At 35.4% G+C, this 24,899-nt stretch overlaps 1 protein-coding gene across 6 annotated transcripts in view; it reads left to right on the plus strand.

Moving 5' to 3' along the window:
- Positions 1-15,632, plus strand: part of LOC101252157 (uncharacterized) — a 46,311-nt gene extending 30,679 nt beyond the window's left edge. The window contains exons 16-22 of one of the 6 annotated variants that reach the window (XR_011213099.1): positions 5,466-5,690; positions 7,522-7,682; positions 8,255-8,418; positions 9,724-9,806; positions 9,886-9,971; positions 14,977-15,154; positions 15,235-15,632. Coding sequence is in view for 2 of the 6 variants with exons in the window: in XM_010315869.4 (XP_010314171.1) it covers positions 5,466-5,690; positions 7,522-7,682; positions 8,255-8,418; positions 9,724-9,806; positions 9,886-9,971; positions 15,235-15,378 (863 nt within the window). In the remaining 4 variants the exon portion in view is untranslated. Of the gene's footprint in view, positions 1-5,465; positions 5,691-7,521; positions 7,683-8,254; positions 8,432-9,723; positions 9,807-9,872; positions 9,972-14,976; positions 15,155-15,234 lie in introns of all 6 variants that reach the window. The other 5 variants (XM_010315870.4, XR_011213101.1, XR_003244494.2 and 2 more) reach the window with 5 other exon arrangements.
- The last annotated feature ends 9,267 nt before the right edge of the window (positions 15,633-24,899 follow it).

Consider the following 24,899-nt stretch of genomic DNA (forward strand, 5'->3'; position numbering starts at 1 on the left):
CTTATGATGGTCCAGTGACGAAGCCAAAATTTTGATCAAGGGGTGTCAAAATATAAAGAAGCAAAATTGCATATAGAAACCAAAGAACGTCAACATGTAATATATATATATACACACACACACATCAAAAAAATATGTGTATCTGGCTACATAGTATGTGGCTCCGTCACTGTGGTAGTCAATATGGAAGGAAAGAATGGTAGATGCTATGTGAACAAATCAAACTCCATATAGAAAGTTAAAGAGAATTATATTGCATATTTGTATTGTTGGTGTAAACCGGAATGCATGGAGGAGATAGAGCAACTAGTATATATGCTAGGATCTTTGTAGTTAGCCTTCCCTAGTCCCTTTTGTGGAGGCCACTAGAATATCTTTAATACTGAGGAAAACAACATTACTAATTTCAAAAAAATAAATGAAATTTTAGGGTAGATCTCCAAGGACATGAAGAGGAGACAACAAAACTACTCCTGCAGATTGACAGCTGCAGACATGCAAGGAAAATGGAGCAGGAGGTTGAAGGGAGAACGTCAAATATCAAGACAAGAACTAAAAACCCTTGTTTGATTTGATGTACAATTCAAAAACTCTAGAAGTAGGAACAAGGGGAGGAACACAAGCTCTTCGAAATGATGAAGTTCAAATTGGTTGCATGGAATGCGAGGGGGATAAACAATTGAGAAAATAGAAGGCTGGCGATAGTTTGATAAGGGGGTGGAGGGCAGATAATCTTTTTCTGCTAAAACAAAACGAAGAAGGGAATATTCTAGAGGTGGCACGACATATTTGGTGAGGTGATGGATTAGGCATGCTTCTTTGGATGCAAGTGGAACAAGAGAGGGGATTCCTTTTATATGAGATGAGAGGGAGTGGATGGGAAAGATTTTGGTAACATGGCTGTACACAATTTTTTGTAAATTCTATACATCCATGAAAGAGTTCTCAAATTTTTTTGAGAAAGTTAACATGAAAGAGTTCTCAGATTTCATTGAAAACATGAGGTTAATTGAACAACAGTTGGAGGATGTTACTTACACCTGGTTCAAATGAGATCAAGAACTTCCTGGATTGATAGGATCCTGATTTCAAAAGAATTGATGCTAACTTCAGTTATTTAAAGCAAATACCCCTCGACAGACTAAGTGCAGACCACATTCCATTTGCCTTGCTGGGTGGCTCATGGGAGAGAAACAAGAATCTTTTCAAGTTTGAATATTGGTGGTCAGAAATTGCAGGATTTACTAGAGTTCAAGGATAGTGGGAATCTTTCAACTTCACTGGAAAACCTGATCATGTTTTGGCTTCCAAACTCAAGGCTCTAAAACTTAAACTAAAGGAATGGAGGAAAGGTGATACTAGTAATCCAGGCAACCAGAGGGAAGTGTTACTTGAAGAGATGGTAGATGCCACTAATGGATGCAGAAAGGTGAGATAGAATTCTCACCGAGGAAGAGATAGCAAAGCAGGCTGAATTTACGTTGGAGTATTAGGAGGTGTTCAAGAGGGAAGAAAACCTTTGGAGATAGAAATCAAGACAATTTTTCCATAGGATGGGTAATACACACAAAACATATGACAACACAGATCAATTTATGGTACAAGGGAAGTCATGCAAGATTCACACAAAATCGAAGTGGAGATCATTGATACAAAAAACTAGACATTGAAACTGCTCAATGGATTCCTACTTATCCACATACTCAATCTCCGTCATAATAGAGGAGGAAAATGAGACCTTACAAGGCTGAGATGTTTAAAAATGAGTGCAACTGACAAGGCTCATAACTCTGATGGGCTTACCGTGGGATTCTGCATCAAGTGCCAGGAAATTGTGAAATAGGACATTATGAGATACTTCCATGAACAAGGCAATAACATACCGTCAATATAATACTCCCTCCATTCCATTTTGTAACACCCTTTCCTTTTTAGCCTGTCCTAAAAAGAATGTCACCTTACTATAAATAAGAACAATTTAACTTTAAAATTTCCATTTTACCCTTAATGAAATGATTTACAACCACAAAAATATCTAAGGATTGATTTAGACCACAAGTTTCAGAAGTCTTTCTTTTTTTTCTTAAACACCATGCCAAATCAAATGGTGTCACATAAACTACGACAGAGGAAGTATTTCTTTTGTCTCCATTTTAGCCTTTACTTCCAATTAATATTTGTTGCTTCATGTTTCAAGCCAACCACGGATAGAAACTAAAAATTAAAGTAGTTCTGCTTTGTTTTGGCTTCAGTAAGGTAGTAACAACTATATATTAAGAGAGTTGATGGAAGGTCGTGAGTGACTTTCTTTCTCTTTTTCGAGGGAAGAACTGAAAGCTTGAAAGAAGAAGTTGGGGTCTTGTAACAGACGACTTAGAAGGTCTTCCAATACTTAGAATATCTTTTGTTTGAGTCGGTAAAAGTCCAACATTGGTTGGGGAATGTACTGGTGGTCTCCTTATATGGACTTGGGCAGTGCTCCCCTTATGAGCTAGCTTTTTGGGTTGAGTTAGGCTCATGTACCATATCTTTACGTGGTATCAAAGCCAAGTCAATCCCCATTTGGGCTAACGATCGATGCTCCAGTCGGGCTTGGGCGTGAAGGGGGATGTTAGAGTGGGTAACAATCCCATATTTCTTGGGGAATGGACTCGTGGTCTTCTTATATGGACTTGTACAATCTTCCCTCATGAGCTAGTTTTTGGAGTTGAGTTAGACCCAAGTGCCATATCTTTACATCTTATAAGCCTATTTTATAGTTTTGAAATTTTTCATCGAATCCCAACACCCGTAACCATACATTGGATCAACACCCCCAAATCTTAAAATTTAGATTTTGTTGAATATGACATAAACAATAAATGGTTAAAAGATTGGTCCATCGGTCCAGTAAAAAAAAGACCTCAAATTTGCATCTGCATCTGATACCTGCATCTGAGTCTGAACAACTTAGCACATTGGGTAGTGTCATCACAGCTTGTTGCAATAAGAATGAACAAAAATAAATAATGTTTGACTAATGTGGTAAACTACCAATTAGTGTTCCAAAGACTTTCGCCCTCTTATTTTTACCAAATAACTTAGGAACAAATATGCATAGAGTAGAAACATTCCAACTACCCAAGAAAATAATGACCAAAAATGAAGAAACTAGTAGATTTTGATATGAAACAATGTAAAATAAAGTAATAAACCGAAGTATGTTCTTGACATTGTTGAGGAAATAAGGATGACAAATTATAGGCTTGTTAATACTTGTCAAGCTTCATTAGTTTGAATCAGCCTACGTGGTGCATATGTAGTTGTTAGTATGGAAAGGCAATGTGGATGTTAAGGCTAAGTGTTCACACCCTTTTTGTTAGGGCTATGACTCTTTTTACTTCTGAGGACAAACATTATTTGATGTGGGAGAGAATGTCAATATCCCATTTCTCTAGGGCTATTTTCATCCTTTCGAATAAAATAAAATAATAGTAATGAGATAATAAGAGTTGAAGCACGAAATTTAGGATGAAAACAAGAACAAAAGAATTACCCCTTAGTCTCATTTTATGTGTCATCCTTTCCTCTTTAGTCCGTCCCAGAAAGAATGTCACCTTACTATAGTTGGAAACATTTTTTCCTTAAAAATTACTTTTTACCCTCAATGAAATGATACAACCACACCAGTGTTTTGGACGGCGAAAGGTGGCAAACGGCGAGGCGCTTGCCTTTTTTGAAGTGCAGCACCATTTAATACAAAAAGTTAAAATATTTAGTTGCGTATGTAAATAATCAAACAATAACATATTAGCAATTTTTTGAATTTAAAAACTAAAAATAGATAGTACATACTAAAACTGTAGAACTTGAATGAGAAAAAAAAGAACAAAAGTCAAAACAAAGGTAGAAATAACTCAAGTCTAAAGAAAAAAAGAAGAAATATGTATTTGTTAGACTTTGGAGTCATCGGAAAAGCCTGGCTAGTTGCCAGAGGAGTCTAGTCGAAGATCCTAAAATTACCTTTTGACTTTTAAAACCCTAAATTGGTCGCCTTTTTTAAGAAAATACAAAAGGTGACAATTTCTAGCCTTTCTTGCCTCTTGCCTCTAGCCTTTTGTCGTCATGGCATCGCCTTTTGAAGATAGCCTCACCACAAAGCTAAAAGGCGATGAAGGGTCGCTTCGCCTCGCCTCTTGCCATTGGTGACGTGGCGATCGCTTGTCACAACACTGAACCACACAAGTATCTAAGGTTTGTTTAGACCATAAGTTCCAAACGTCTTCCTTTTTTTCTTAATTATCGTGTCAAGTCAAACAGTGCCACTTAAAATAGGATGAATGGAGTAGTATTTAGGCTCATGTAGCCGCACCTATATTATTATCAGAAGCTATTACAAATTAGAAGCAAGTGTATGTCTTCTTGTAAAACTACCAAAAAAGTGATTCAAAAGGGATGTGGGTAGGAGAGAACAATCTTTCATTCCTTGTCTATACAATTTGTGAAAAATAAATAACACGAAAAACGAAATTGAAAAGAGAACTTAGCTCATCATTCCGTCAAAGCAAAACAAAATTACATAAGATTCTCTCTAACTATTTCTAATGATTCTACAATTATAAAACAATATATTTTTAACACTCTCCCTCAAGTAGGTGGATACAAATTGTATGTACCAAGGTTGCTACATTTTAATTGAACTGAGATTATCAAGAACTTGCTGAACATATCTGCAAGTTGATCATTGGAGTTGATGAACTTTGTGACAATGTTTGCGTTGAGTATCTTCTCACCGAATTTTTTTTTGTGTTTATTTCATTCCTAAAATACTGAATTTGATACAATATAGAGTGGTGCTTGATTATCACACATAAGTTCCATGTGACCGGTTTCTCCAAACTTCAATTCTTTGAGTAGTTGCTTGATCCATGCAAGATCGCAAATTGCCACTGTCATGGTTTGATATTCTGCTTCCACCATAGCCCTAGCAATCACATTTTGCTTCTTTACCTTTATATGAAAAACCAAGGTACCTCCCCTTGAGTTGGTATGCGTCTTGTCTCCTAGTTATGATGGATATCATAAGCGTCCTACTTTTAAAACGATCCAGTGAGGTCCCTGTGCGGGCACCAATACAAGTGCACACCATCACATATAAAAAAGGATTCATCCTTCGCGATCATGGCCCTAAGACTACCTACCGCAATGCTCAACATCAACAACAAGAAAACAATAATGTAGTTTTCTTGTCCAAAACTCACCCGAACTCCTTTAATCCCAACCCAACCCAACCTTACAAGTCCCAATACAGTATATGAACCTATGGGAAGTCTCAAACTATGGAACGCGATGCAAATACTTAATATGTGGGGTTGTTATATTACATTTCCTTTATGTGAAGACCTTGTTATGTGATAAAATTGCTCTTGCATTGCAGCATTTATGTATTAACAATTTAATAAGTAGGTATCTTGTTTTCCTTGTAGGTTACTTCATTCCTGATGTTATAGTGGCAGCAATTATTGGACTGGTGACTAGTTGGTCTGTTGGACCTATTTTGCCTGTTGTGGCCCACTGGTTAGCCAGGTCATCTATACTGCATTTTTTGCTACACAGCAGCATTCTCGCTTTGGCTCTTTCATCACAATTCTTTCCGTACAGTACCGATGCACCTAAAAGAGTTATATTCCAGCATACTATCCGAAATGCAGGTAACAAAGAAGTATCAATTCATTTGCCTTGATATAGCGGAACAAAAATCTATATCTATACTACCTTAAAGTATGAACTCTTAAAGTTGAATGTTTAATTACTATAATACCCAATTAAGAAATAGTCAATTTATTCTATTTATCAATTCAATTAATTGTATTATATTAAAAGTAATTATCTTTTTATGTTAAAAAGTTGTGACTTTTTTGATGAGTTGTGCTTTTTCCGAAGGGTTGTGATTTATTTAAAGGTTTGTGAGTTGTGCCTTTTTCGATGAGCTATGACTATTCTAATGAGCAGTGACTTTTTCGAAAGGTTGTGGCTTTTTTGACAAGGCACAATAAACACCTATTCATACTACTATTGTTACATAGACTTTTCTAATAAGGCATGATAAATACCTATTCATACTACTATTTGCTAAATACAAATAGTGGTGTTGCCTTTCATTTTTAAACTACAATTTTTTATAGTTTTTTATTCTTATTCTGCTTAAAATATTTCAAGTGTTGTTTGTAATAGTTGATCAAGTTCGAAATTCAACAAAATCCAAGTTACCACGTAAGAAAGAGTTGGTGAACAAATTGTAGCAAATCATTCATTAATTCACACTCGTATTTGCCTCTTATAATTCTCATCACGTACATACTTCAACATTATTTGTATTTTTTTAGAACATCAATACTCTTCTAATTAACTTACATATTTTATTTATAAAAAAACTTATTTGCTACGAATAGTCACAACAATTTCAACCTTCATGTTTCTTCAGTCATAAATCACAACCATTCACTCGTTATAACTTCTTAGGGATCTCGTTTCTGTGACCATTTGAATAAGTAGTGACTTTTTAGAAGGGTTGTAATTTTTACAAAGGTTTGTGACTTTTTCAAAGGATTGTGCCTTTTCTTATGAGTTATGACTTTATTCAAAGCGTTTTGACTATTTGGATGAGTAGTTACATTTTTAAAAGGATGTGATGTGTTTGATAAGGCACAATTAAAAACTATTCATACTATTGAGTGAAGTAAAAGCAATACTATTATAGAAATATCAATTTCTCCCCATATTTAAACTTTAAATGTATTTTGAAATGTTTCAATGGTATATATTTAGTTTGATCTCTCAAAACAAGTATCTTGATGACAATCTGTATTAAATAGTTAAAATCATTTGTCCTATGTTATTTCATTTATAAGTCTTTACAAAATAAACTTTAATTTAGTATTATTAATTCTATTTTACAATATCGTGTACTATAGATATGATAAACACGTGCGTAAAACTAGTAAGGAAAAAGAAGGGAAGAGATTCAAAAAGTAAATTATTGGTTACAATTCAATTCAAGTGTATCTTTCAGTTTTTTGGTTGTTTCTAAGATGCGATGGATCCCCTTTTGACGTATAGCTCCCTCCTTTCTGGAGTTATTGAACTAAATGGGAAGAAGATGTCAAGATATGCCTTATCATATCATGTCGTACTTAATTTATATGATTTCATCTTTGGTTTCATGAAAAGGAAGCAGCTCATTGGTTTATGTCTCTGGGGTATAATAGTGATCATCTATCACAGTTGTTTGATTTGATTGGAACAGAATAAGATACAGTTTCTGCTTTTAGATTTTTTCATATTTTGGAGGGCTTAAAAAGCTTCTTGGAAGGTGTAACCCTTTTACTTCCTTTCCTCTATTAATTCCGACCAAACGTAGTGCAAGGATAGAATCCAACAGTACAAGTATGCAACTTAGTCTTTGGAGTTTATGTATGGCTTGCATGCCCTTCCAGATAAATTCTGTTGTTTCTTATTATTACGTTAATGCTGACTTAACAGGTGCCAGTAAAATTATGGAAACTACCTATGATTTTGCCGTCGTTGACTCCAACACTCTGCCTTTCGTTTTCAAGCATGCCCCTGAAGTGGCCAACACACTGCACATTAATACAGAATTATCCTTTGATGCTGTCAAGCAGTCTCATCAAGAAGAGTGGATGGTAGTTACTTTGAAGCTTTCGCTATGACTAGCCTATCATATTTTCATATGATATTTGTGTGCTTTTTTTTATAAAGAAGCAACAGAACATAGGCCTGTCGTCTTTTACAAAGATCTTGAAGTGGTTAGATCATAGATGTGGTCCTATATATTTTACAGCTTGTATCCAGTCCTTGCTTCCCTTTAGTAGTAACATGCTTAGGCGGCATTATTTCTGTATGTACAGTTTTTGCAGCGCTTCCTTATTTCAGTATTTAAAAGAAAGAGAGTTGGAGAAGGCAGAACTGCTCTCATCCTGAATCCTCTACATGGTGGTTTTATGATCTTGTTTACTCAAGACTCAAGAGCTATTATCATATGATGTGTCCTTTTTTATGGAAGATGTTCTTAGATCTGATAAAGGAGTAAACTAGGTTACAACAGAGTATCGTGCAACTTTTCCTGAAGATTTGCTGTTGTATTGATAGTGGCACTATGATATATTAGTAATTTTTGTCTGACTGGAAATTCAAATAATAATTTTTGCTTCATGAGATTCTCATGGAATGTGACATAATCTTCTCCTTTTTGTAGGGCATATTTCCAATATCTTCTCTGTTTTCTAGATGCATGAAGTTTCCTGCAAAAGGATCAGATGTCTCGGCTGAATACAATCATTTCCCACACCTAACGACTAATAAGCCACAAGAGAGCTTGAGTGGGGGTTCCCGTAGGATCTACTTGGAGTTCTCCCTCGGGTAATTTGGACAAGTACAATAACTGTCTTTACTTCAGACAACATTTTCCAAAGTGAATCTTATAAATGAGTTCAGGACTCCTCGGCTGGGTTAAAAAGAACATACTTTTTAATGTGTCAAATATAAAATATGGCCCAAGTAAAAGGGATCCACCGCACTCATTTAATATGTTTAAATAAGTAGAGATCCATTTTCTTAGAGGTTACCAACTTTTTATGTGATGTTACTTTATGTTATCTCGTGGTGCCCTGAATGTTCTTCATGTTCTGATGTAGATATAATTGATTTGCTGGATGTATCAAAACTTTTTAGTAGTCAGATTTAAGAAAGATCCTCTAAAATATGCAGTTCATGGCATGATGATATTTGCTATTTGTTGTGAGATGTGGTTGTTGCCCAACATTTTGATAAATAATAAAGTTTAATAGCGTATTAACACTGTGGAGTCATAGAACTCAAGTTTTACCTTATTTTGGACTCGCAAGTATTGTTGTACACGCAAAATTTTCTATCTCTTTTGCATGGAATTGACACAAAAAATAGAGCAGAACTACGTAAATGATGAATTTTTAAGTTGACCTTATTTGATTGTGGCATTTTCGTAAGTTGATCTCAAGAATACCAGTTTCAAAAATAAAAAGATTAAAAAAACTCTTGAGGATCTGTTCATGGGTCCATGATCCTTAATTATGAGTAGAATATACTTGTAATGTATCTAAGGCGAACATGGCTCTAACCTCTGAGGACCCAGAAACTTGTTTAACCTGCTTAAGTTATTGAATACAGGTTACCATTACCTATAATACACTTATGTGATATTATGGTGCCCTGAATGATCAAATCATGTTCTGATGTAGATTATTTGCAGGCTGTATCAGATTTTAGTAATCTGATTACAGAAAATTCCCTCTGAAATGGGGAGTTCATGCCAAGACAATGCTGTTATTTATTGCTGGATATGATTCTCACTATTTTGTCTGCATTTGAAGGTTTAATAGATAGATAGCATTGTAGAACCGCAAAAATTCATTTTACCTTGTTTTGATTCTGGAAATATTGTGAACAGACAATTTCAATCTTCAGTAAGGATTTCATTTTAGGCAAGCAGGCTGCAGCACGAGTACCCCTTTTTTTGACCTGCTTGATATTAATGCCAGAAATGGATCGGACTATAAACATGATGAAGTTCAAATTAATTTTTTGTAATTTTGATGTGATATAGTTTCCTCTACTATTGAGTAATAGGTAACTTCTCTGTCCCTTTAAATCAAAGCTGCTTCATATTTCTCTCTTGTCTGCGTTCAGTTCCTTGAAGGAAGTGTGGGTTGCAGTCCTTAATATTACTGGTTCGCTATCCAGCTGGTCATTTGCAGATAACGTTCTTCCAGGTAGTCTATGTTCTCATAGCTTTGATTATGGGCCTTTTCTTACTGCAGCATTGTTAATATTCTCAGACTTGATATACAGTTCCTGAGAAGACTGGTAATGGTCCGCCATCATATATATGTAGATTAAGTGGTGCAGGCGATAAAAACTGGACCTTTTGGTTGGAGGTATGACTTCAAACCAGATGCTCTATTTCAATCAATTGGATGAACTTTTGCAGAATATGTATGCCTTTGTGTTTAATCTGCCAGCGTGAACTAAATGTTAATGTAGAAAATTTAGTCGACTGTTGGCGGCACTTCGGCGGCAAGTGTTGATATCTTGCCCAGATGAGCAATTGATCAGGACTTTCAAAGAATTCAACATTGCCTCAAAGCTATTTTAAAGAATTATGAAATAAACTTAAGGTTCATCATATTTCTATTGATAATTCCATGTGATAGGGGGTAGGCATCGAGAGTTTCTGATGCTAAATTGATGTTCTTTTGTCACCAGAATTATAAAGGTTAACACTACTAGTGCTTTGTCGAAGCCAACAATAACTTCTGATACATACTCATCTATCACCTGCCTATCAACTGAATGACTACTCTATCTAAAAATTTGATACAATATGGATATGGAAACGAAATCCTAAACTAAGAAACAGAACTAAAGGATAAAAGATAGACACAAGGATGAAATGAATTGACAGTTAAAGCTCTTAATAACTTAAACCTACGATCTCAACTCTATCTACACGAGAGCCTCTGTTTCCCTTGTTCAAGTGATAGCCCTTTGTCCTCTTCTTCTCTTGTTTAACTCTTTTACTTTGCTTTGTTTCACCTACTCTTGTTTCTTGGTTTCTTTTGGTATGGCTTCATCATCTCGTTCGAATAATGGTAGTATACCAGCAGAGAAGATGTCAGACCTGAATCTTGATGATTCAGAAGTTCAATTAGATTACCATGGTGATGAGGATGTTTTTGATCTCAGAGAAAAGATTGCTAATCCTCCATGGTGTGTGGTAGGCCGTGTTGTTACACGCAAGTTTGTAAATCCTAATTCCTTGAGTGATGCAATATGGAAGGCATGGAGACCAAGGGAAGGTTTGATGGTGAGAGATCGTGGAAACAATGCCTTTGTTTTCCAAGTTTTCAACCAATGTGAACATGATTTAATAACTGAAGATGGCCCGTGGAACTTCATGCAGAACGTGTCCTACTACGCCCTCTTAATCCTGATAAGAACCCACAACAAGTAGAACTGACATCGTTTGATATATGGGTTCAAATCCATGACTTGGTGGGAGGTCTAAGATCTAAAAGATTTCTTGGAAACATTGGTAATACGATTAATGGTTTCAAATACAATAATACAGATAATCAGGACATGCTTTGGAAAGACTACATAAGGATACGAGTGAACATTAACATCCAAAACTCACTTAACCAATTAATTAAAATTAGGCTGCCAGGTGGAGGATGTGGGGAGATCTCATTCAAGTATGAAAGAGTTGGAACTTTTTGTTTCTTTTGTGGTTGATTGGTCATATAGACAAGTTTTGCCACAAACTAAATCATCATCTGGAAATTGATGAAATATAGTTTATTTATGGGCAAATTTGTGTGATGAGTGCGACAACGAACCATGGCTGGCATGCGTCGGATTAGGTCGGAGAGTAGATCAGCGGGAGGTGTGTGGCGCGATAAGGAAAGAAAAGAAAAAAAATCAGGGAATGAGGAAAAAATTAATGGGGATGCGAGGGAGGGAAAAGAGAAGTATATGCAAAAGAAGGGAGAAATGGTGTGCATTGTGGGAATGAGAGTGTTGCTAATAATGGAAAGGATTACGAGAATCCTGGGATAATTATAAGGGATGGAGATGAATATGGAAAAGATAGCAGAGGAGCTTGATGAGGAGGGGTTGACACTGTTAGAGAATGAAGGAAACGTGAGGCAACAAGCAAATTAATTCCTTCTGATGGGTCAAAAAACTTATTCATGACGGGTTCTAGTCTTCAGACCTGCCTAATCCAATGACCTCTTTAATCTTGAATTGTCGTGGGTTTGGGAACTCATGTACAGTTTCCGAACTAAAAGACTTGGTCCAACAAAAGATGCCCACTTTAAATTTCTTATAAGAGACTAAAGTTAACAACACTAAATTACAACAACTTTGTGATAATTTAGGCTTTGAAGGCTCGAGTATTGTTGATACCGAAGGACAGAGTGGTGGCTTAGCCCTTTTATGGAGAGAGAAGGGGACGTGCTCAGTAATCAATTCTTAAAAACATTTAATCTATGTGGATGTGTTAATAGCAGGGATTTCTTAATTTCGAGATACTGGTTTCCATGGTTGCCCCGAGACAAATCGTAGGAGGCAATCGTGGAATATTCTTAAGTCTTCGAAGAATAAATCCCCGCTATCATGGTGTACCGCAGGGAATTTCAATGATATTCTGAGTTATGAAGATAAGATGGGAAGAATTCAACAACCAGCTTGGAGACTTGATGGGTTTCGACAAGTGGTGAATTTCTATGAATTACATGACTTGGGATACATTGGAAATAAATTTACTTGGGAAAGGAGAAGAGGTACGAATAGATGGGTTTCAGAGAGGCTGGATAAAGCCCTTGCAACGTCTTGTTGGCACGTACTATTCAATAGAGCTACAATGTATCATATGGAAACTGCTTGTAGTGACCACATGACTCTTTTTATCTCCTTAGGAATAAGCATCATGCGATATTCACCAGTCAAGTTTGGCTTTAAAAATTCATGGCTTCGAGAAACTAATGTTAACAAGGCAGTGGAAGAACATCTATTGAACGTTGTGAGAGCTTTTTACAGACATGGGGTCGCAACATAAAGAAACAATCCAATTTAAGATGAAGCATTACTAGACACAGGTGAAGAGACTTAGAGGTAGTAGAGAGCCGAGTCATATTCCTCTTTACAATAGTGCCAAAGATTCTTATGAAATCTTGTTGAGGCAACAAGAAAATTATTGGAAATAGAGAGCCAAACAATTTTGGCTGTAGAGAGGTGATAAAAATACCTGTTGTTTTCATCTTATTGCTACCTCACGACGGAAAAAAATACAATTTTACAATCGAAAGATGAGTTCAGAATTTGGTTTGATTGGGAGATTGAATTGAGTGATCTTATTGTGAATTATTACACCAATTTGTTCAAGACACAACATGGTACATTTAATGTCATCACTAACATTGTTGAGAAGAGAGTTTTTAAAGAAATTAACGAGGACTTGAAGCGTCCTTCTACAGTTGAAAAGATCAAACTGGTTGTGTTTAGCATGCACCCATAGAAAGCTCCAGACCGAATGGATTAAATACATGCTTCTTACGACATTTTTGGAGAACTGTTGAAGATGATGTTTCTTAGGCCGTTATAAAAGGCTTGAATAATAATAATAATTCACCTGGGCCATGAAGTAACAATGCTAATATTGTGTTAATGAAACAACCTGAATTTGTTTCAGATTTACGGACTTTCTCCCTTTGCAATGTTGCTGATAGCACTTGAAGTCCTTGCGAACAGAATGGAACAATTTATGAGTCTAATAATCTCTGAGAACCAAAGTGTTTTCATTCCAGGAAGGTACATTACAGATAATGCAGTGATTTCCTTTGAAACTATGCATTATCTATAGAGGAAAACACAAGTCAAAGTGGGTTATGTGGCAATTAAGATGGGTATGAGGAAAGTTTATGATCACGTTGAATGGGGTTTTCTACGAACGATGACGATAAAGATGGGATTTTGTTGGGGGTGGGTGAATAAAGTTATGCATATGTTAACCGCTGTTACTTATCAATTTAGTCATGATGGCAAGCAGTTAGGAAAATGTTTCTCCAAGAAGAGGCTTGACGCAAGGTAATCCTATACCACCTTATCTATTTTTGATAGCTTTGGAGGGTTAGTCAGTGTTGTTGAAGTGAATGTCTATTCACGGCCGAAATTATGATGTTAAAATTTGTACTAAGCACCACTTATTTCAAACCCATTTTTTGTGGATGATGAGGCAAAAACTATAAGTTATGTTTGGGGTTACATCAGGCAGCCTCTCGCCTACTGGTACATTTTCAAAATTTAATATTTTTCAGCTGTAATACTAATGAAGGTGTGAAGAAAGAGATTGTGGATATCTTCCATGTTAAGGAGGTGAATGCTCGTAGAAAGTATCTTCGCTTGCTGACAGTGGTGGGAAGATGGGAAATCTTTGCGTATATTCAGGATAGAGTAATCTCAAAAATAATGATTTAGAAGTGCACTAGTCTCTTACGGGCAGCACGAGAAGTATTTCTCAACACAGTGATTGAATCAATTCCAACTTATGTGATGAATATGTTCTTGATTCGCAATACAAATGGAATTTTGTAAAAATCGGGAAAGAGGAAAAATCGAGGAATAGGTGGGGATGTCTTGACATAAAGTTTGTGTCTGCAAGGAGGTTGGAGGTTTGGGCTTTCGCAAGTAGTAAGAAACATGGCCCTAATTTAGGAACAATCGTCCACCAAAACAAATTCACAAATTGAGGGCTCTTCTCCGCCAACTTGCCAAAAAATAGTTTTCCCGATTTTCAGATCTTTTATATAAGCTAAACCATTGCAATTGTGAAACCGTCTTCACAATTGTGATGCCGCAAATGTGGACTTCCCATAGTGAAAGCGGAGACCAACTGGATGGACCCTTTTGCAATTGCTACCTTGGCCATTTGCAGACAAATCAATCATTGATCAACTGTCACAATTGTCATCCCTGACTTGCTTTTGAAGAGGTCATAGAGCCTCACTATGCATAGGCAAGCCTTTGGCCGCAAATGTGATGCACCAGTTGACATCAATATCAGTTGTTCTGCAACAACTACATTCTTCATCCAGACTCCTTGAGTCCCAGATTCTTGTATGGCAACCATTCCAAAAACATGATATAAACCTAACCGAAGCTTCAAATAACACGAGCACATAAACTTACAGAGGGGTTAGGTTATTGATTTTTCATTTAACCCTTCCTAATCAAGATTGATTTTCGAAACATTTGTGAGCCATTGGGGTCTTAACCCAAACTATCCCGCTAAGTTCAAAAGGGTAAAACCAAGCTATCTAGAATATTAAAGCATGAACTAATGTATACTGCTTAAACGGAGGTTTGAATTGTTACTTTCAGGCTGCACTTGCCTATATCAGCCACTCTTGTGGTAGGAGTGCATTATGGGGCAGCCCTGGAGGATAATCCCTCTCTCTCTGACTTGTATTTGACATCTTTTAGATATTTTACATATACCGAACACTTCAGTTACTGCATGTGGCTTCCTCAATGAATCGAGGATTCTTTAAACACACCTGTACGCTCATAAACTTTAATCCTAATTTATGGTGTTTACGTTAATTTTATCATGTGTATGATGTTTTCCTTATCATGCAGGCAAACAGTTCCGAGTCCATTAAGATTGATGTGGCTGTAGTGGACCAGTATCTGACAGAGTCTGCTGCTAAATTGAAAGCCATTTTTCCAGATTGGGTCGATGTGACTGCATTCTCTAGTTTTATATCTGCCTATGTTTTCTGAGTTGTTTAGAGGGCAGAGCCTCGTTATTTCTTCATTACCAAAAATATGGTTTGTGTAGTAGACCTTTTAAATTACTAGGCTTCTTTTCTTTTAATAAACAAATCGGCAATGTGGTGGAGTCAATTCCTTAAATGGGAACTGAACTTGTAGAAATATCTTATTAAAGTAACTTTCAATTTTTTGGGTTTATGCTCATCAAATATGAATATATTTCCAACAAGGTGAAAAAAGTAACGGAAAAGTTGATTTTTTAATGGACGTTTGTACATGTATCTTTTCCAGATTCGTTGTTAGATCCAATACTCAATATTAACCCAATGTATAAAACTAATTGACCCATTTCAAATAGGTCTTTAGTAATATCCATGTAAATTGGATGTGTAATTCTCGTCAAAAAGTTATATATGTATCTTTTATATTTAATGGGAGATTATACATTTTCGTTTTTCTTTTCTGAGGGGCCTAAAATCCAATCTAACAATAAAATTCAGATGTGCAAGATCGACTAGTTATGTTATTTTGATGTTTCTCGTTTTAGCTAGTTTTTAATTTCATTTATTAACCTAAATACCAATTATTTTAATTGCAAACTTGAGAAAAGTGTGTAGTCAAGAAAATAGAAGAAGTTAGTTCTAATTTTTTCATGAAAAAAATTGTGTTGTATTACACCATTTAGTTTCTAGTTACATGATATGATTTATCAGAGGTAAGGATGGAGGCAATGTACGGGTACAACATCAAAGACAACAACTTTTGAATGAGTGTATCCAGATCTAGGGGATGGAGATAAAATACTGCATAAGCTCACAAAGGTGAAAGAGGGGAACATTCGAAACTTGGATCAAGTGAAGTGCATCAAGGATAGAGAAGACAACAAGTTGGTGGAAAAACCTTCATTAAACAAAGATGGTAACATTACTTCCGTAAACTATTGAATGAAGAATGAGACAGATGTTATGATGGACGATTGGATCACTCAGTGAGGCATCAAAATTTTGGGTATTGTAGGTGTATTCCAAGTTAAGCTTACTATTAGTAGGAGGAGAAGGGAACATTGAAACGACTATATGAGGCTTCATTGGAGTTTTGGAAGACCACAAATATGGTAGGTATGAAGTGTCTAACTAACTAATTTGCTTAATGCCATTCTAAGATGGAAAAAAACCCAAACAATGAAGGTGGAGTATAATGGTTCTATTGTACAAGACGAGGGTATGATTTAAAATTGTAACAATAATAGGGGTATCAAGTTGCTATACACACTATGAAAGCATGGAAGAGAATGACGGATATAAGGTGAGGAGGGGTGCATCTATCTCTGAGAATTAGCTCTTCATCATGTGAGGAAACAAGTGGATAATTACCGGGAAAGAAAGGGACTTATAGTAGTCCCAATGAGAAGGAATGATGCCTCAAAGTATTAGTCCTTATGAAGGGTCGAAGAGCACTATAATCATGGAAAATTTGTGTATCAGCTCTCTAATTTTCAAGGGGTCTAATCGCGAGAGGATCCCTAGATCGTTATCCATGACATGCAAAAGATTTTGTGAGTCATTCATGGTGATGTGACAGAAACAATTGAAGTTGTCTTATATGGACCGAAGGATATTTTTGTTGTTTTGTACAAGACTATTCAAGTTAGGATACTTCTTGCAATTTGGGAGATTTAGTAGGACCATTTTTTGATCACTTCAATACCCCTTATCTTAGAGAGGTCAAGGCTGAAGAGTTTAAAGTACTCCATTCGAGTGTCATGAATGTGAGAGAGTACCATCTCAAGCTTGGTTAATTGTCACGATTTTCCTCAAATTTCAATCGTGATCAAACTTGGGCCCTTGTGGTTGGTAAGTGTTTTATGGTCTTGTTGAACAAGAATATGAATATCTCTTGGTTGATGGAGTATTTACAACACACTGAAGAATGTAACTTGGAGGTTATATTTGATAAGGATAGTGAGCAAAGTAATAGGGCAAAGTCAATTGACAATAATGATGGTGGAAACTGGTCATTCATTAATTAAAGGTCATCATAAGCTTCACCTTTTGCATCCAGTTCACAATCTTAGGGTCAGAGTTTCAAAGAACTAGGATCACAATCATTAGGAAAGGTTGTAGCAGATGTGGAGAAAATAGTCAAATGCCTCCTCAATCTATTACCTGATTTTCAATTACGCAGATATACTTTACGGGGTTTCAAGATGGTATTATGTTCACTTTTATTGTGTGCAATCAAACACACACACCAACCCATGTTAAACATTTATATTTGCTATTTAAAATTATTTTTATTACGTTCTTTGTCATTCTTCTTGTTTTCATTACCCTCCATTATATTTTCACCATTACAACAATATCAAAGCTTCTTCTGGTGAAAACTAAAAATGTAAAAGATCAGATTTCTGAAAAATCTTATCAAGAATCTTTTTCTAATTATAAGTTTGAAAAAAAAAAATTAGAAGGTATTGTTGGCAAGACAAATTAATCAAATGAGTTAGAGAAAAAAAATCTGACATTTCTATCAAAGATGAAAAAGGAATTGATTTTTTATTTTATTTTATTTCTTTCTTTGATTGTAAATTATGTGTAAATAAAACTACAGATCTAATGTTAGTTTTTGGGCAACTCGAAAGATAGATTTATGCACGAAAAAAGATTAAAAGTGAGGTAAATTATAAAGAAAATTGGAAAAAGAAGAGATCAAATAATTGCTAGAAAAAGTTGCTGATAAATTCATCCTCTTAGTTCTTTGGCTTCCTCTTCTGCGTCGATGATCTCCTTTCCATAACCGACACTTTCAATCTGTTCGAGATGGAAGTTTTAAGACTGTTATGTCTTCTTCACCATGGAATTGAGTGAAAGGAAAGTAATATCCTACATTAAAAGGGAGACAATTTTTGTTTTATGAAATAAATAAATAGAATATATATATATACATATATATATATATATATATGTGTGTGTGTGTGTGTGTGTGTGTGTGTGTGTATATATATATATATATATATATATAATTTTATTAGAGCAGGATTATGATACTACATCCGTCCCATTTTATGTGGCACCATTTTCTTTTTTGTCAGTCCCATAAAGAATGTCACATTTCCTTATATGCTAAGTAATTAAAGGTACAATATCTCTTTTACCCTTGTTGGACTCAATTTTAAAGATAGTACTTCAATACATTTATGAGGAGAGAGAAAAGTGAGTTTACTTTTTAATATGACTATTTTGTGAGGGTCAATTTGGTAAACATTTCAAAGTCTTCATTATTGTTTAAATTTTGTGCCAAGTCAAATGTTGCCACATAAAATGAGAAGAAGGGAGTAATTTTTTACATGCTTGCTGCTTCTCACTCTCTCAAAGAGACTAAAATGCACTCTCTGTGCCAAGTCAATATTTAAGTGGTTATTTATTCCACTTTAAAATAGTACAAGGGTGTTATATGACACCCTTGAAGTATAAGTGTGTAGTTGGGTATTCACAAATAGGTTGAGGGCTTTTTCATTTTTTTGGGGCTATTTTCTTAGCAGATGAGCTTATCTACTCTGGTTAATGAGATAGTTGTGGCTAGATGGGTTTGTAGTGGAAGTACAATTTTAGTGCGTCATTGAGACACTATAGCCAATTTGATTGAATCAGAAATGGTTGACTTCGATACTATTATAGGTATAGATTGACTATCATTGTGTTGAATTGTTAAACAAAAGTTAGTAAGATTCAAATTTCCGAAAGAGTTGGTCCTCGAATAGAAGGGTGACATTATAGTTTTCATATGTTGCTTTTTTTCATACCTTAAGGCAAGAAAGCTAGTTATCTTGGAATGTAAATGCCGAGGCACCAACTCTTCATTCTGTGCAGGTTGTGAATGAAGATCCATGAGCATTACCATATCTTATTTTAGTTCCTCCCGACAAAATATTGACTTATGGATTTATGTATTTATCGACACTAACTCGATATCAGTTTCCGCATATAGGATATCTCCACAAGAGTTGAAAGAACTAAAAAATCATTTAGAGGATATCCTTAGAAAATGATTTATTAGAACAATCATTTTGGGAACACCAGTGTCACGCCCCGAGGCTACCCTGTTGACGTAACACTGGACATTGAATCACGAGTGACTCCAAGCTAACCCACAAACATGATGGAAAACAACTAAGTACATCATGTACTATGCTAAAAACAAAGGATATCTTAAAACGGGGAAAACCCCAACTAGTCTAAACATATATAAAATAATAGGAGTTCAGTGATAACTGAAACAACCAATTGACTACTCCAGTTGAATCTATGAATATGTCTGAAAAACGTCTAACTGAGTTGAGTTGTTGGTACATGGCTGAACTAACTCTAATAAAAACTGAAAACTAAGAATTATGACTAAAATAAAAGTACACTTATTATCCTCGAAGTATGAGGAATCAATCTGCTAAAGTCGTACCAAGAATCTATCTAAGCGTGATTTGAATGTTGATTAACTGAACCTATATCCTGCAAGGATGTAGAACAAAGTACATTAGTACATGGAATATACTAAGCATGCATGATATAGATATACTAAGCTGAACAAGGATATATGAGCTAAACAAGGTATCTGAGCACTGACATAATCAGAGCAAGAATATAATTACTCAAACATAATCTAAAAGCTAATCTGAATGCAATGACCAAGTACTAAAAATGAAGATAACATGCTGAACTATATACTGATATAAATGTTGAGAACCTGGTCAATGCAATAAGAGCCTGACTGTGGGAGCTACTATAAACCGACATAAACCACGTGAGCTAAACGTTGAGTCCGATGTATATTCCCCATCGAAAGGACCCGATATACCTTGATAAAGGTATAAAGGAATGGTTGTGGCGTGATCACTAATACTGATGCTTAATAAAGGTGAAACACTGGGATTCGAAAAAGGGTAAGACAGATTTTTAAAGTTACAGGTGCCAACTAAAGAAGGCCGACCATGACCCTTGGATGGGACCACAGATTGTAGATGGGGCTCGTGGCTGGTCACGCAAGCTTCCTGTGAGAGGTCCAGAATCATGTCCTAACCAATGGATCATCAGTTAGAGCAAGATCCATGGTCTAGGATACGTAGGTCAGGACCCAAAACCTAGTTTCTTTCCATACACGACAGTCGTGAAGGATGAACTACCAGTAAGTCAATGGTCTGTTGGTAGGGATCCATAGGTTGGCAGTTATATTAAGGGTAGTTGGGTCTTTTCTTAATTATTTTTCCCTATACTACGTCATTTTACCCTTTACTAAGACCCCTATTTACGTGATTCCGACCCCTAAATTAGTTCATTCACCTCATTCTCTTCAACACTATATATTACGATCATCATAAATAATATTCAAGATATTGATATTGAACCCAATCGATCCTCGAATTATCATCAATGAAAACTTATGAATTTCATTATTCTTACAACCCATGGATTAGTTGAAAATTTGAGAAAAGAAGGCTAAGAAAGAATAACTAACTGAAACACTTTCAAAACAACATACACATCAAAGGAAAATATTTGCACATGTGCCGTCACTCCCACCAAAAAGGAAATTACAATGAAAAAAAATTACATGGGTAAGCGTAGATAGAGAAACTCCCTGAACAAATTGAGAATGGCATTTGCCGACTGATTCAGTGGATCACCAAACAAGATAATTCACCAACAATGCCTATATCTTAGAAGAATTCAGTCACTATTTTGGTTGGTTACAACGTGATTGCCTAAAATCAATGGGTGAATCACCAAATCTCCATAATCATTGACGAACTTACGAGTGTATCTCCCAATTAGTGCCCCTTATAAGGCGAACTGCATCGGGTTTGCCCAATTATATCATGGTATTACCAGCTTTGAGATACAGTCCACTGAAATGGATAGTATATACCTAATGTTGAGAACCCATTGGGTGAATTTGTTGGATATTTGCTTAATTGTGTTGGTGGATCGTCGAACTCCTCTCTCAATCGCTAATTTTTGACAAGTCCTTCATAATTGACACCCACCTTTCTTAAAAGAACTAATGCTTGGGTTGTCTCCCAAGAAGCGTCTGACTTAACATCACTGCAAAATATGGATATGCCTTCAAGAATAACCAATTATCCAACCTCAACAACCCACACGTCACGACCTTCCCAAAAGTACACATTCAACCTTCGACCATTGACTTTAAATCTCAACCCCTTTGCATCTTCAATTAAATTTCTCCATGGACTAGTCAAATTGGATTTAAACTTGCTCTAAAAAAGTTTACAACCTTGAATTGAAAAGTAAGACTAGCTCCCCTAGTCAAAACTCATGAGGAAAATCTTTGCATCATGTTACCATAAAACTTTTTCTTCGTAGAGAGTGGATCTTTCATATTCTTGCAATCAAAATTTATCTATATCAAGAATTTCACGAACATCATTCATGGAGGCCATCTCGCAATTTCAAATTTATCCTTTTCAATGCCCATAATGCTTTGTTCTCTGACTCAACCTGAAGAGGACATACCTTCCAGAATACTAACTTTTATGGAGACATACTAATATGGGACTTGAATTCCGTGCAATAGTCCCAAAGTGTATCATCAAACTTGCTAGACTAATCGATATGGTGGACATTTACCCTTTTTTCTATGATTCTCTTTATATCTTCACTTGACACCTCAACTTATTCGCTAGATTGTGGATGGTACAGAGTTGCCAATTTGTGACTAACTCCATTCTTTGATAGAAGGGATTCAAATTGATGGTTGCAAAAATGTGAACCTCCATCACTAATAATAGCCCTTAGGGTCCCAAATCTTGTGAAAATATTATTTTTGAGAAACTTTTTGGACCTTATTGATTTGTTGTTTTGGTAATTTCATAACTTCCATCCACTTGGAGACGTAGTGAACCGCTACAAGAATGTATTTATTCACAAAAGGGTTAGTAAAAGGACCCACAGAATCAATTTTCTAAATGTCGAATAATTCAATTTCAAGGTTTCACGACAATGGCAATTACTTTGAGTCTTTTTTTGGTCAATATCATTTGTAACTATATTTTCATGTTCACAGACTATAGATATTTCATCACTACTTTGATATTCTTGCAAATAAGTATGTGACACTCCACAAGCTATGAGAATTTTCACTTGCGTGTCAATATCATAATGGTTCATGCGTTGTTTCTGTTGTGTGCAATTACACATTTTTAGTGCATTAGTTTCGTGCTAAAATCAAATATATAGGAAGTAGTAATTATCAAACATACATCACCAATTTTCCCGTTTTTCATATTAAATTGTTTTAAACATTTTCATATGAAGATGAGAAAGAAGTTTTTTTTATCATGAAAAACCAAAAACATATTACCCCTCGGTTCTTGTTTGTATTCACCAATTTTTACTTCATAATTTATATTCACCAAATTGAATGTAATAATAAATTTTATGTTGGTGAACGTAGTAAATTTTAAAAAATAATGATGTGATTATGAATTTTACATACATATGACATAAATGGTTAACAGATAGAAATGTGGGGTTGTTTTACAAATTTTGAACTTGTGAGTCAATTTTTGTATTTAAAAAATCCCAAATCATGATATCGAATTCTGAAATCATGATTTTTGGAGAATATGGAATTTCATCTCATGATATAAAATCATGAGATCATATCATGAGATCAAATCAACATGAAATCGCATGTCCAAATGCTTATTCCGTCTCACGATTCCATATCGTTATATGGTGTCGCATGGCCAAACGCCTACTTATTGTCTCATGATGAAAAATTTTAGAAATCAGTGAACAAATTAGGTTCTGCCTCCTTTTGTTTCTTAATTTTTCCTTCTGTTCCTTGATTACTGCGATTTTAATTGCATATCTTTTCTTATCAATTGTATCCGGTTTAGAACCTCGGATTCTACTTCAATTGTGACGGTCAATGCATTCGAGCATCCATAGAAATACATTTTGTCTTTAATAATGTCTCATGGCTTCATTGAATTTTTATATCTAAAGCTTTATGCATCTCTTCCATGAGCTCAAAGGAATTGTAGTTTTCTAATTGTCATTGTTGATGTTCAGAATGCTTTATGTAGTTTAGTAGATGATTAACAAAATCAAGCAAGTTAAAAACAAGAGTTTTTTTTATGATTTTCTCAGGGTTCACACTGTTTTATAACTACGCATAGACGGAATGAGAAGATTGGAGCATTTATAGATGTTGAAGCTTCTGGGACAGGAGGCCTCGGTAGGTACATACATTCACACAATTGTGCCATGTTTATGCTTTCTGTGCTATGTTTTTATGTGATAATGTTATGAACATGAATATTTTCACTATCATATGAGCTGCCTGCTATTACAAGCCTGTAAGGAGGGATACATGTAAAGCATAGGGATAAATGTAAAGCACATTTTTCCTTTTTGGCAAATGCTGAAGTAATTGATAGTCAAAAGAGGGTACACTATAGCTTGGAATCATTTTATTGTGAACACTGTCTTCAATGTTGTTCTTTATCTTGGATATCTTGTTGTTTAATGGGATAATGCCCAAGTACCCCCTCAACCTATGCCCGAAATCTCAGAGACACACTTATACTATACTAAGGTCCTATTACCCCCCTGAACTTATTTTATTAATAATTTTAAACCCCTTTTTAGCTTACGTGGCACTATCATGTGGGCCCAACGATGGTTGACTTTTTTTTCGAACTAGTGCCACGTAGGCTAAAAAGGGGTAGAAAATTACTTATAAAATAAGTTCAGGGGGGTAATAGGACCTTAATATAGTATAAGTGTGTCTCTGGGATTTCGGGCATAGGTTGAGGGGGTACTTGAGTATTTTCCCTTGTTTAATAGGTTGATATAAAAGATACAATGAATAAATAGATTGCCTATTAATTATCATAATGGTAGTTATGGGTACTGAAAAAGTATAATCATAGACTCTATAGTTAAAGACTGATTGGATTTTATATTTTTAAAAAGATTCTTTCGTCGGTTAAGCGTATGAGTTGTAATTTTCTTATATATTCTTTGCCAATCATCGCCACTTGAATTAGCCTTTTGGTTTAGATTCAAAAAGATTCTTTCATCGGTTAAGCTATGAGTTGTAATTTTGTTATATATTCATTGCCAATCATTGCCACTTGAATTAACCTTTTGGTTTGGATGCAACTCCCAAGATCCTTTTTCATAGTGGCTCAATGTGAAAGCCAAACCATCTTTTGTATTACTATCCAATGTTGGACATGGACCACCTAGTTACGTTGCTCTATGCTCTAGGTATTAGGCCTTGAGCGTGAAGGTGTTAGAACCACACATTGGTCAACTATATAGGTTGTAATTTCTTGATATAATCTTAAGCAATCCTCACTAATTCAACCGCCTTTTGTAGTTGAGTTGGTCAAGTTCCAATTTCTCAAGAATATTATATTTGTAAATCGTGAATGTCATTGTACGAACAATAAAGTGAGTGTATTTGACCTTTACAGGGAATCTACCATCACTATCTTCACTAGGGTG

The sequence above is a fragment of the Solanum lycopersicum genome, chromosome 12, assembly GCF_036512215.1.
Source record: "Solanum lycopersicum chromosome 12, SLM_r2.1".
Classification (NCBI taxonomy): domain Eukaryota; kingdom Viridiplantae; phylum Streptophyta; class Magnoliopsida; order Solanales; family Solanaceae; genus Solanum; species Solanum lycopersicum.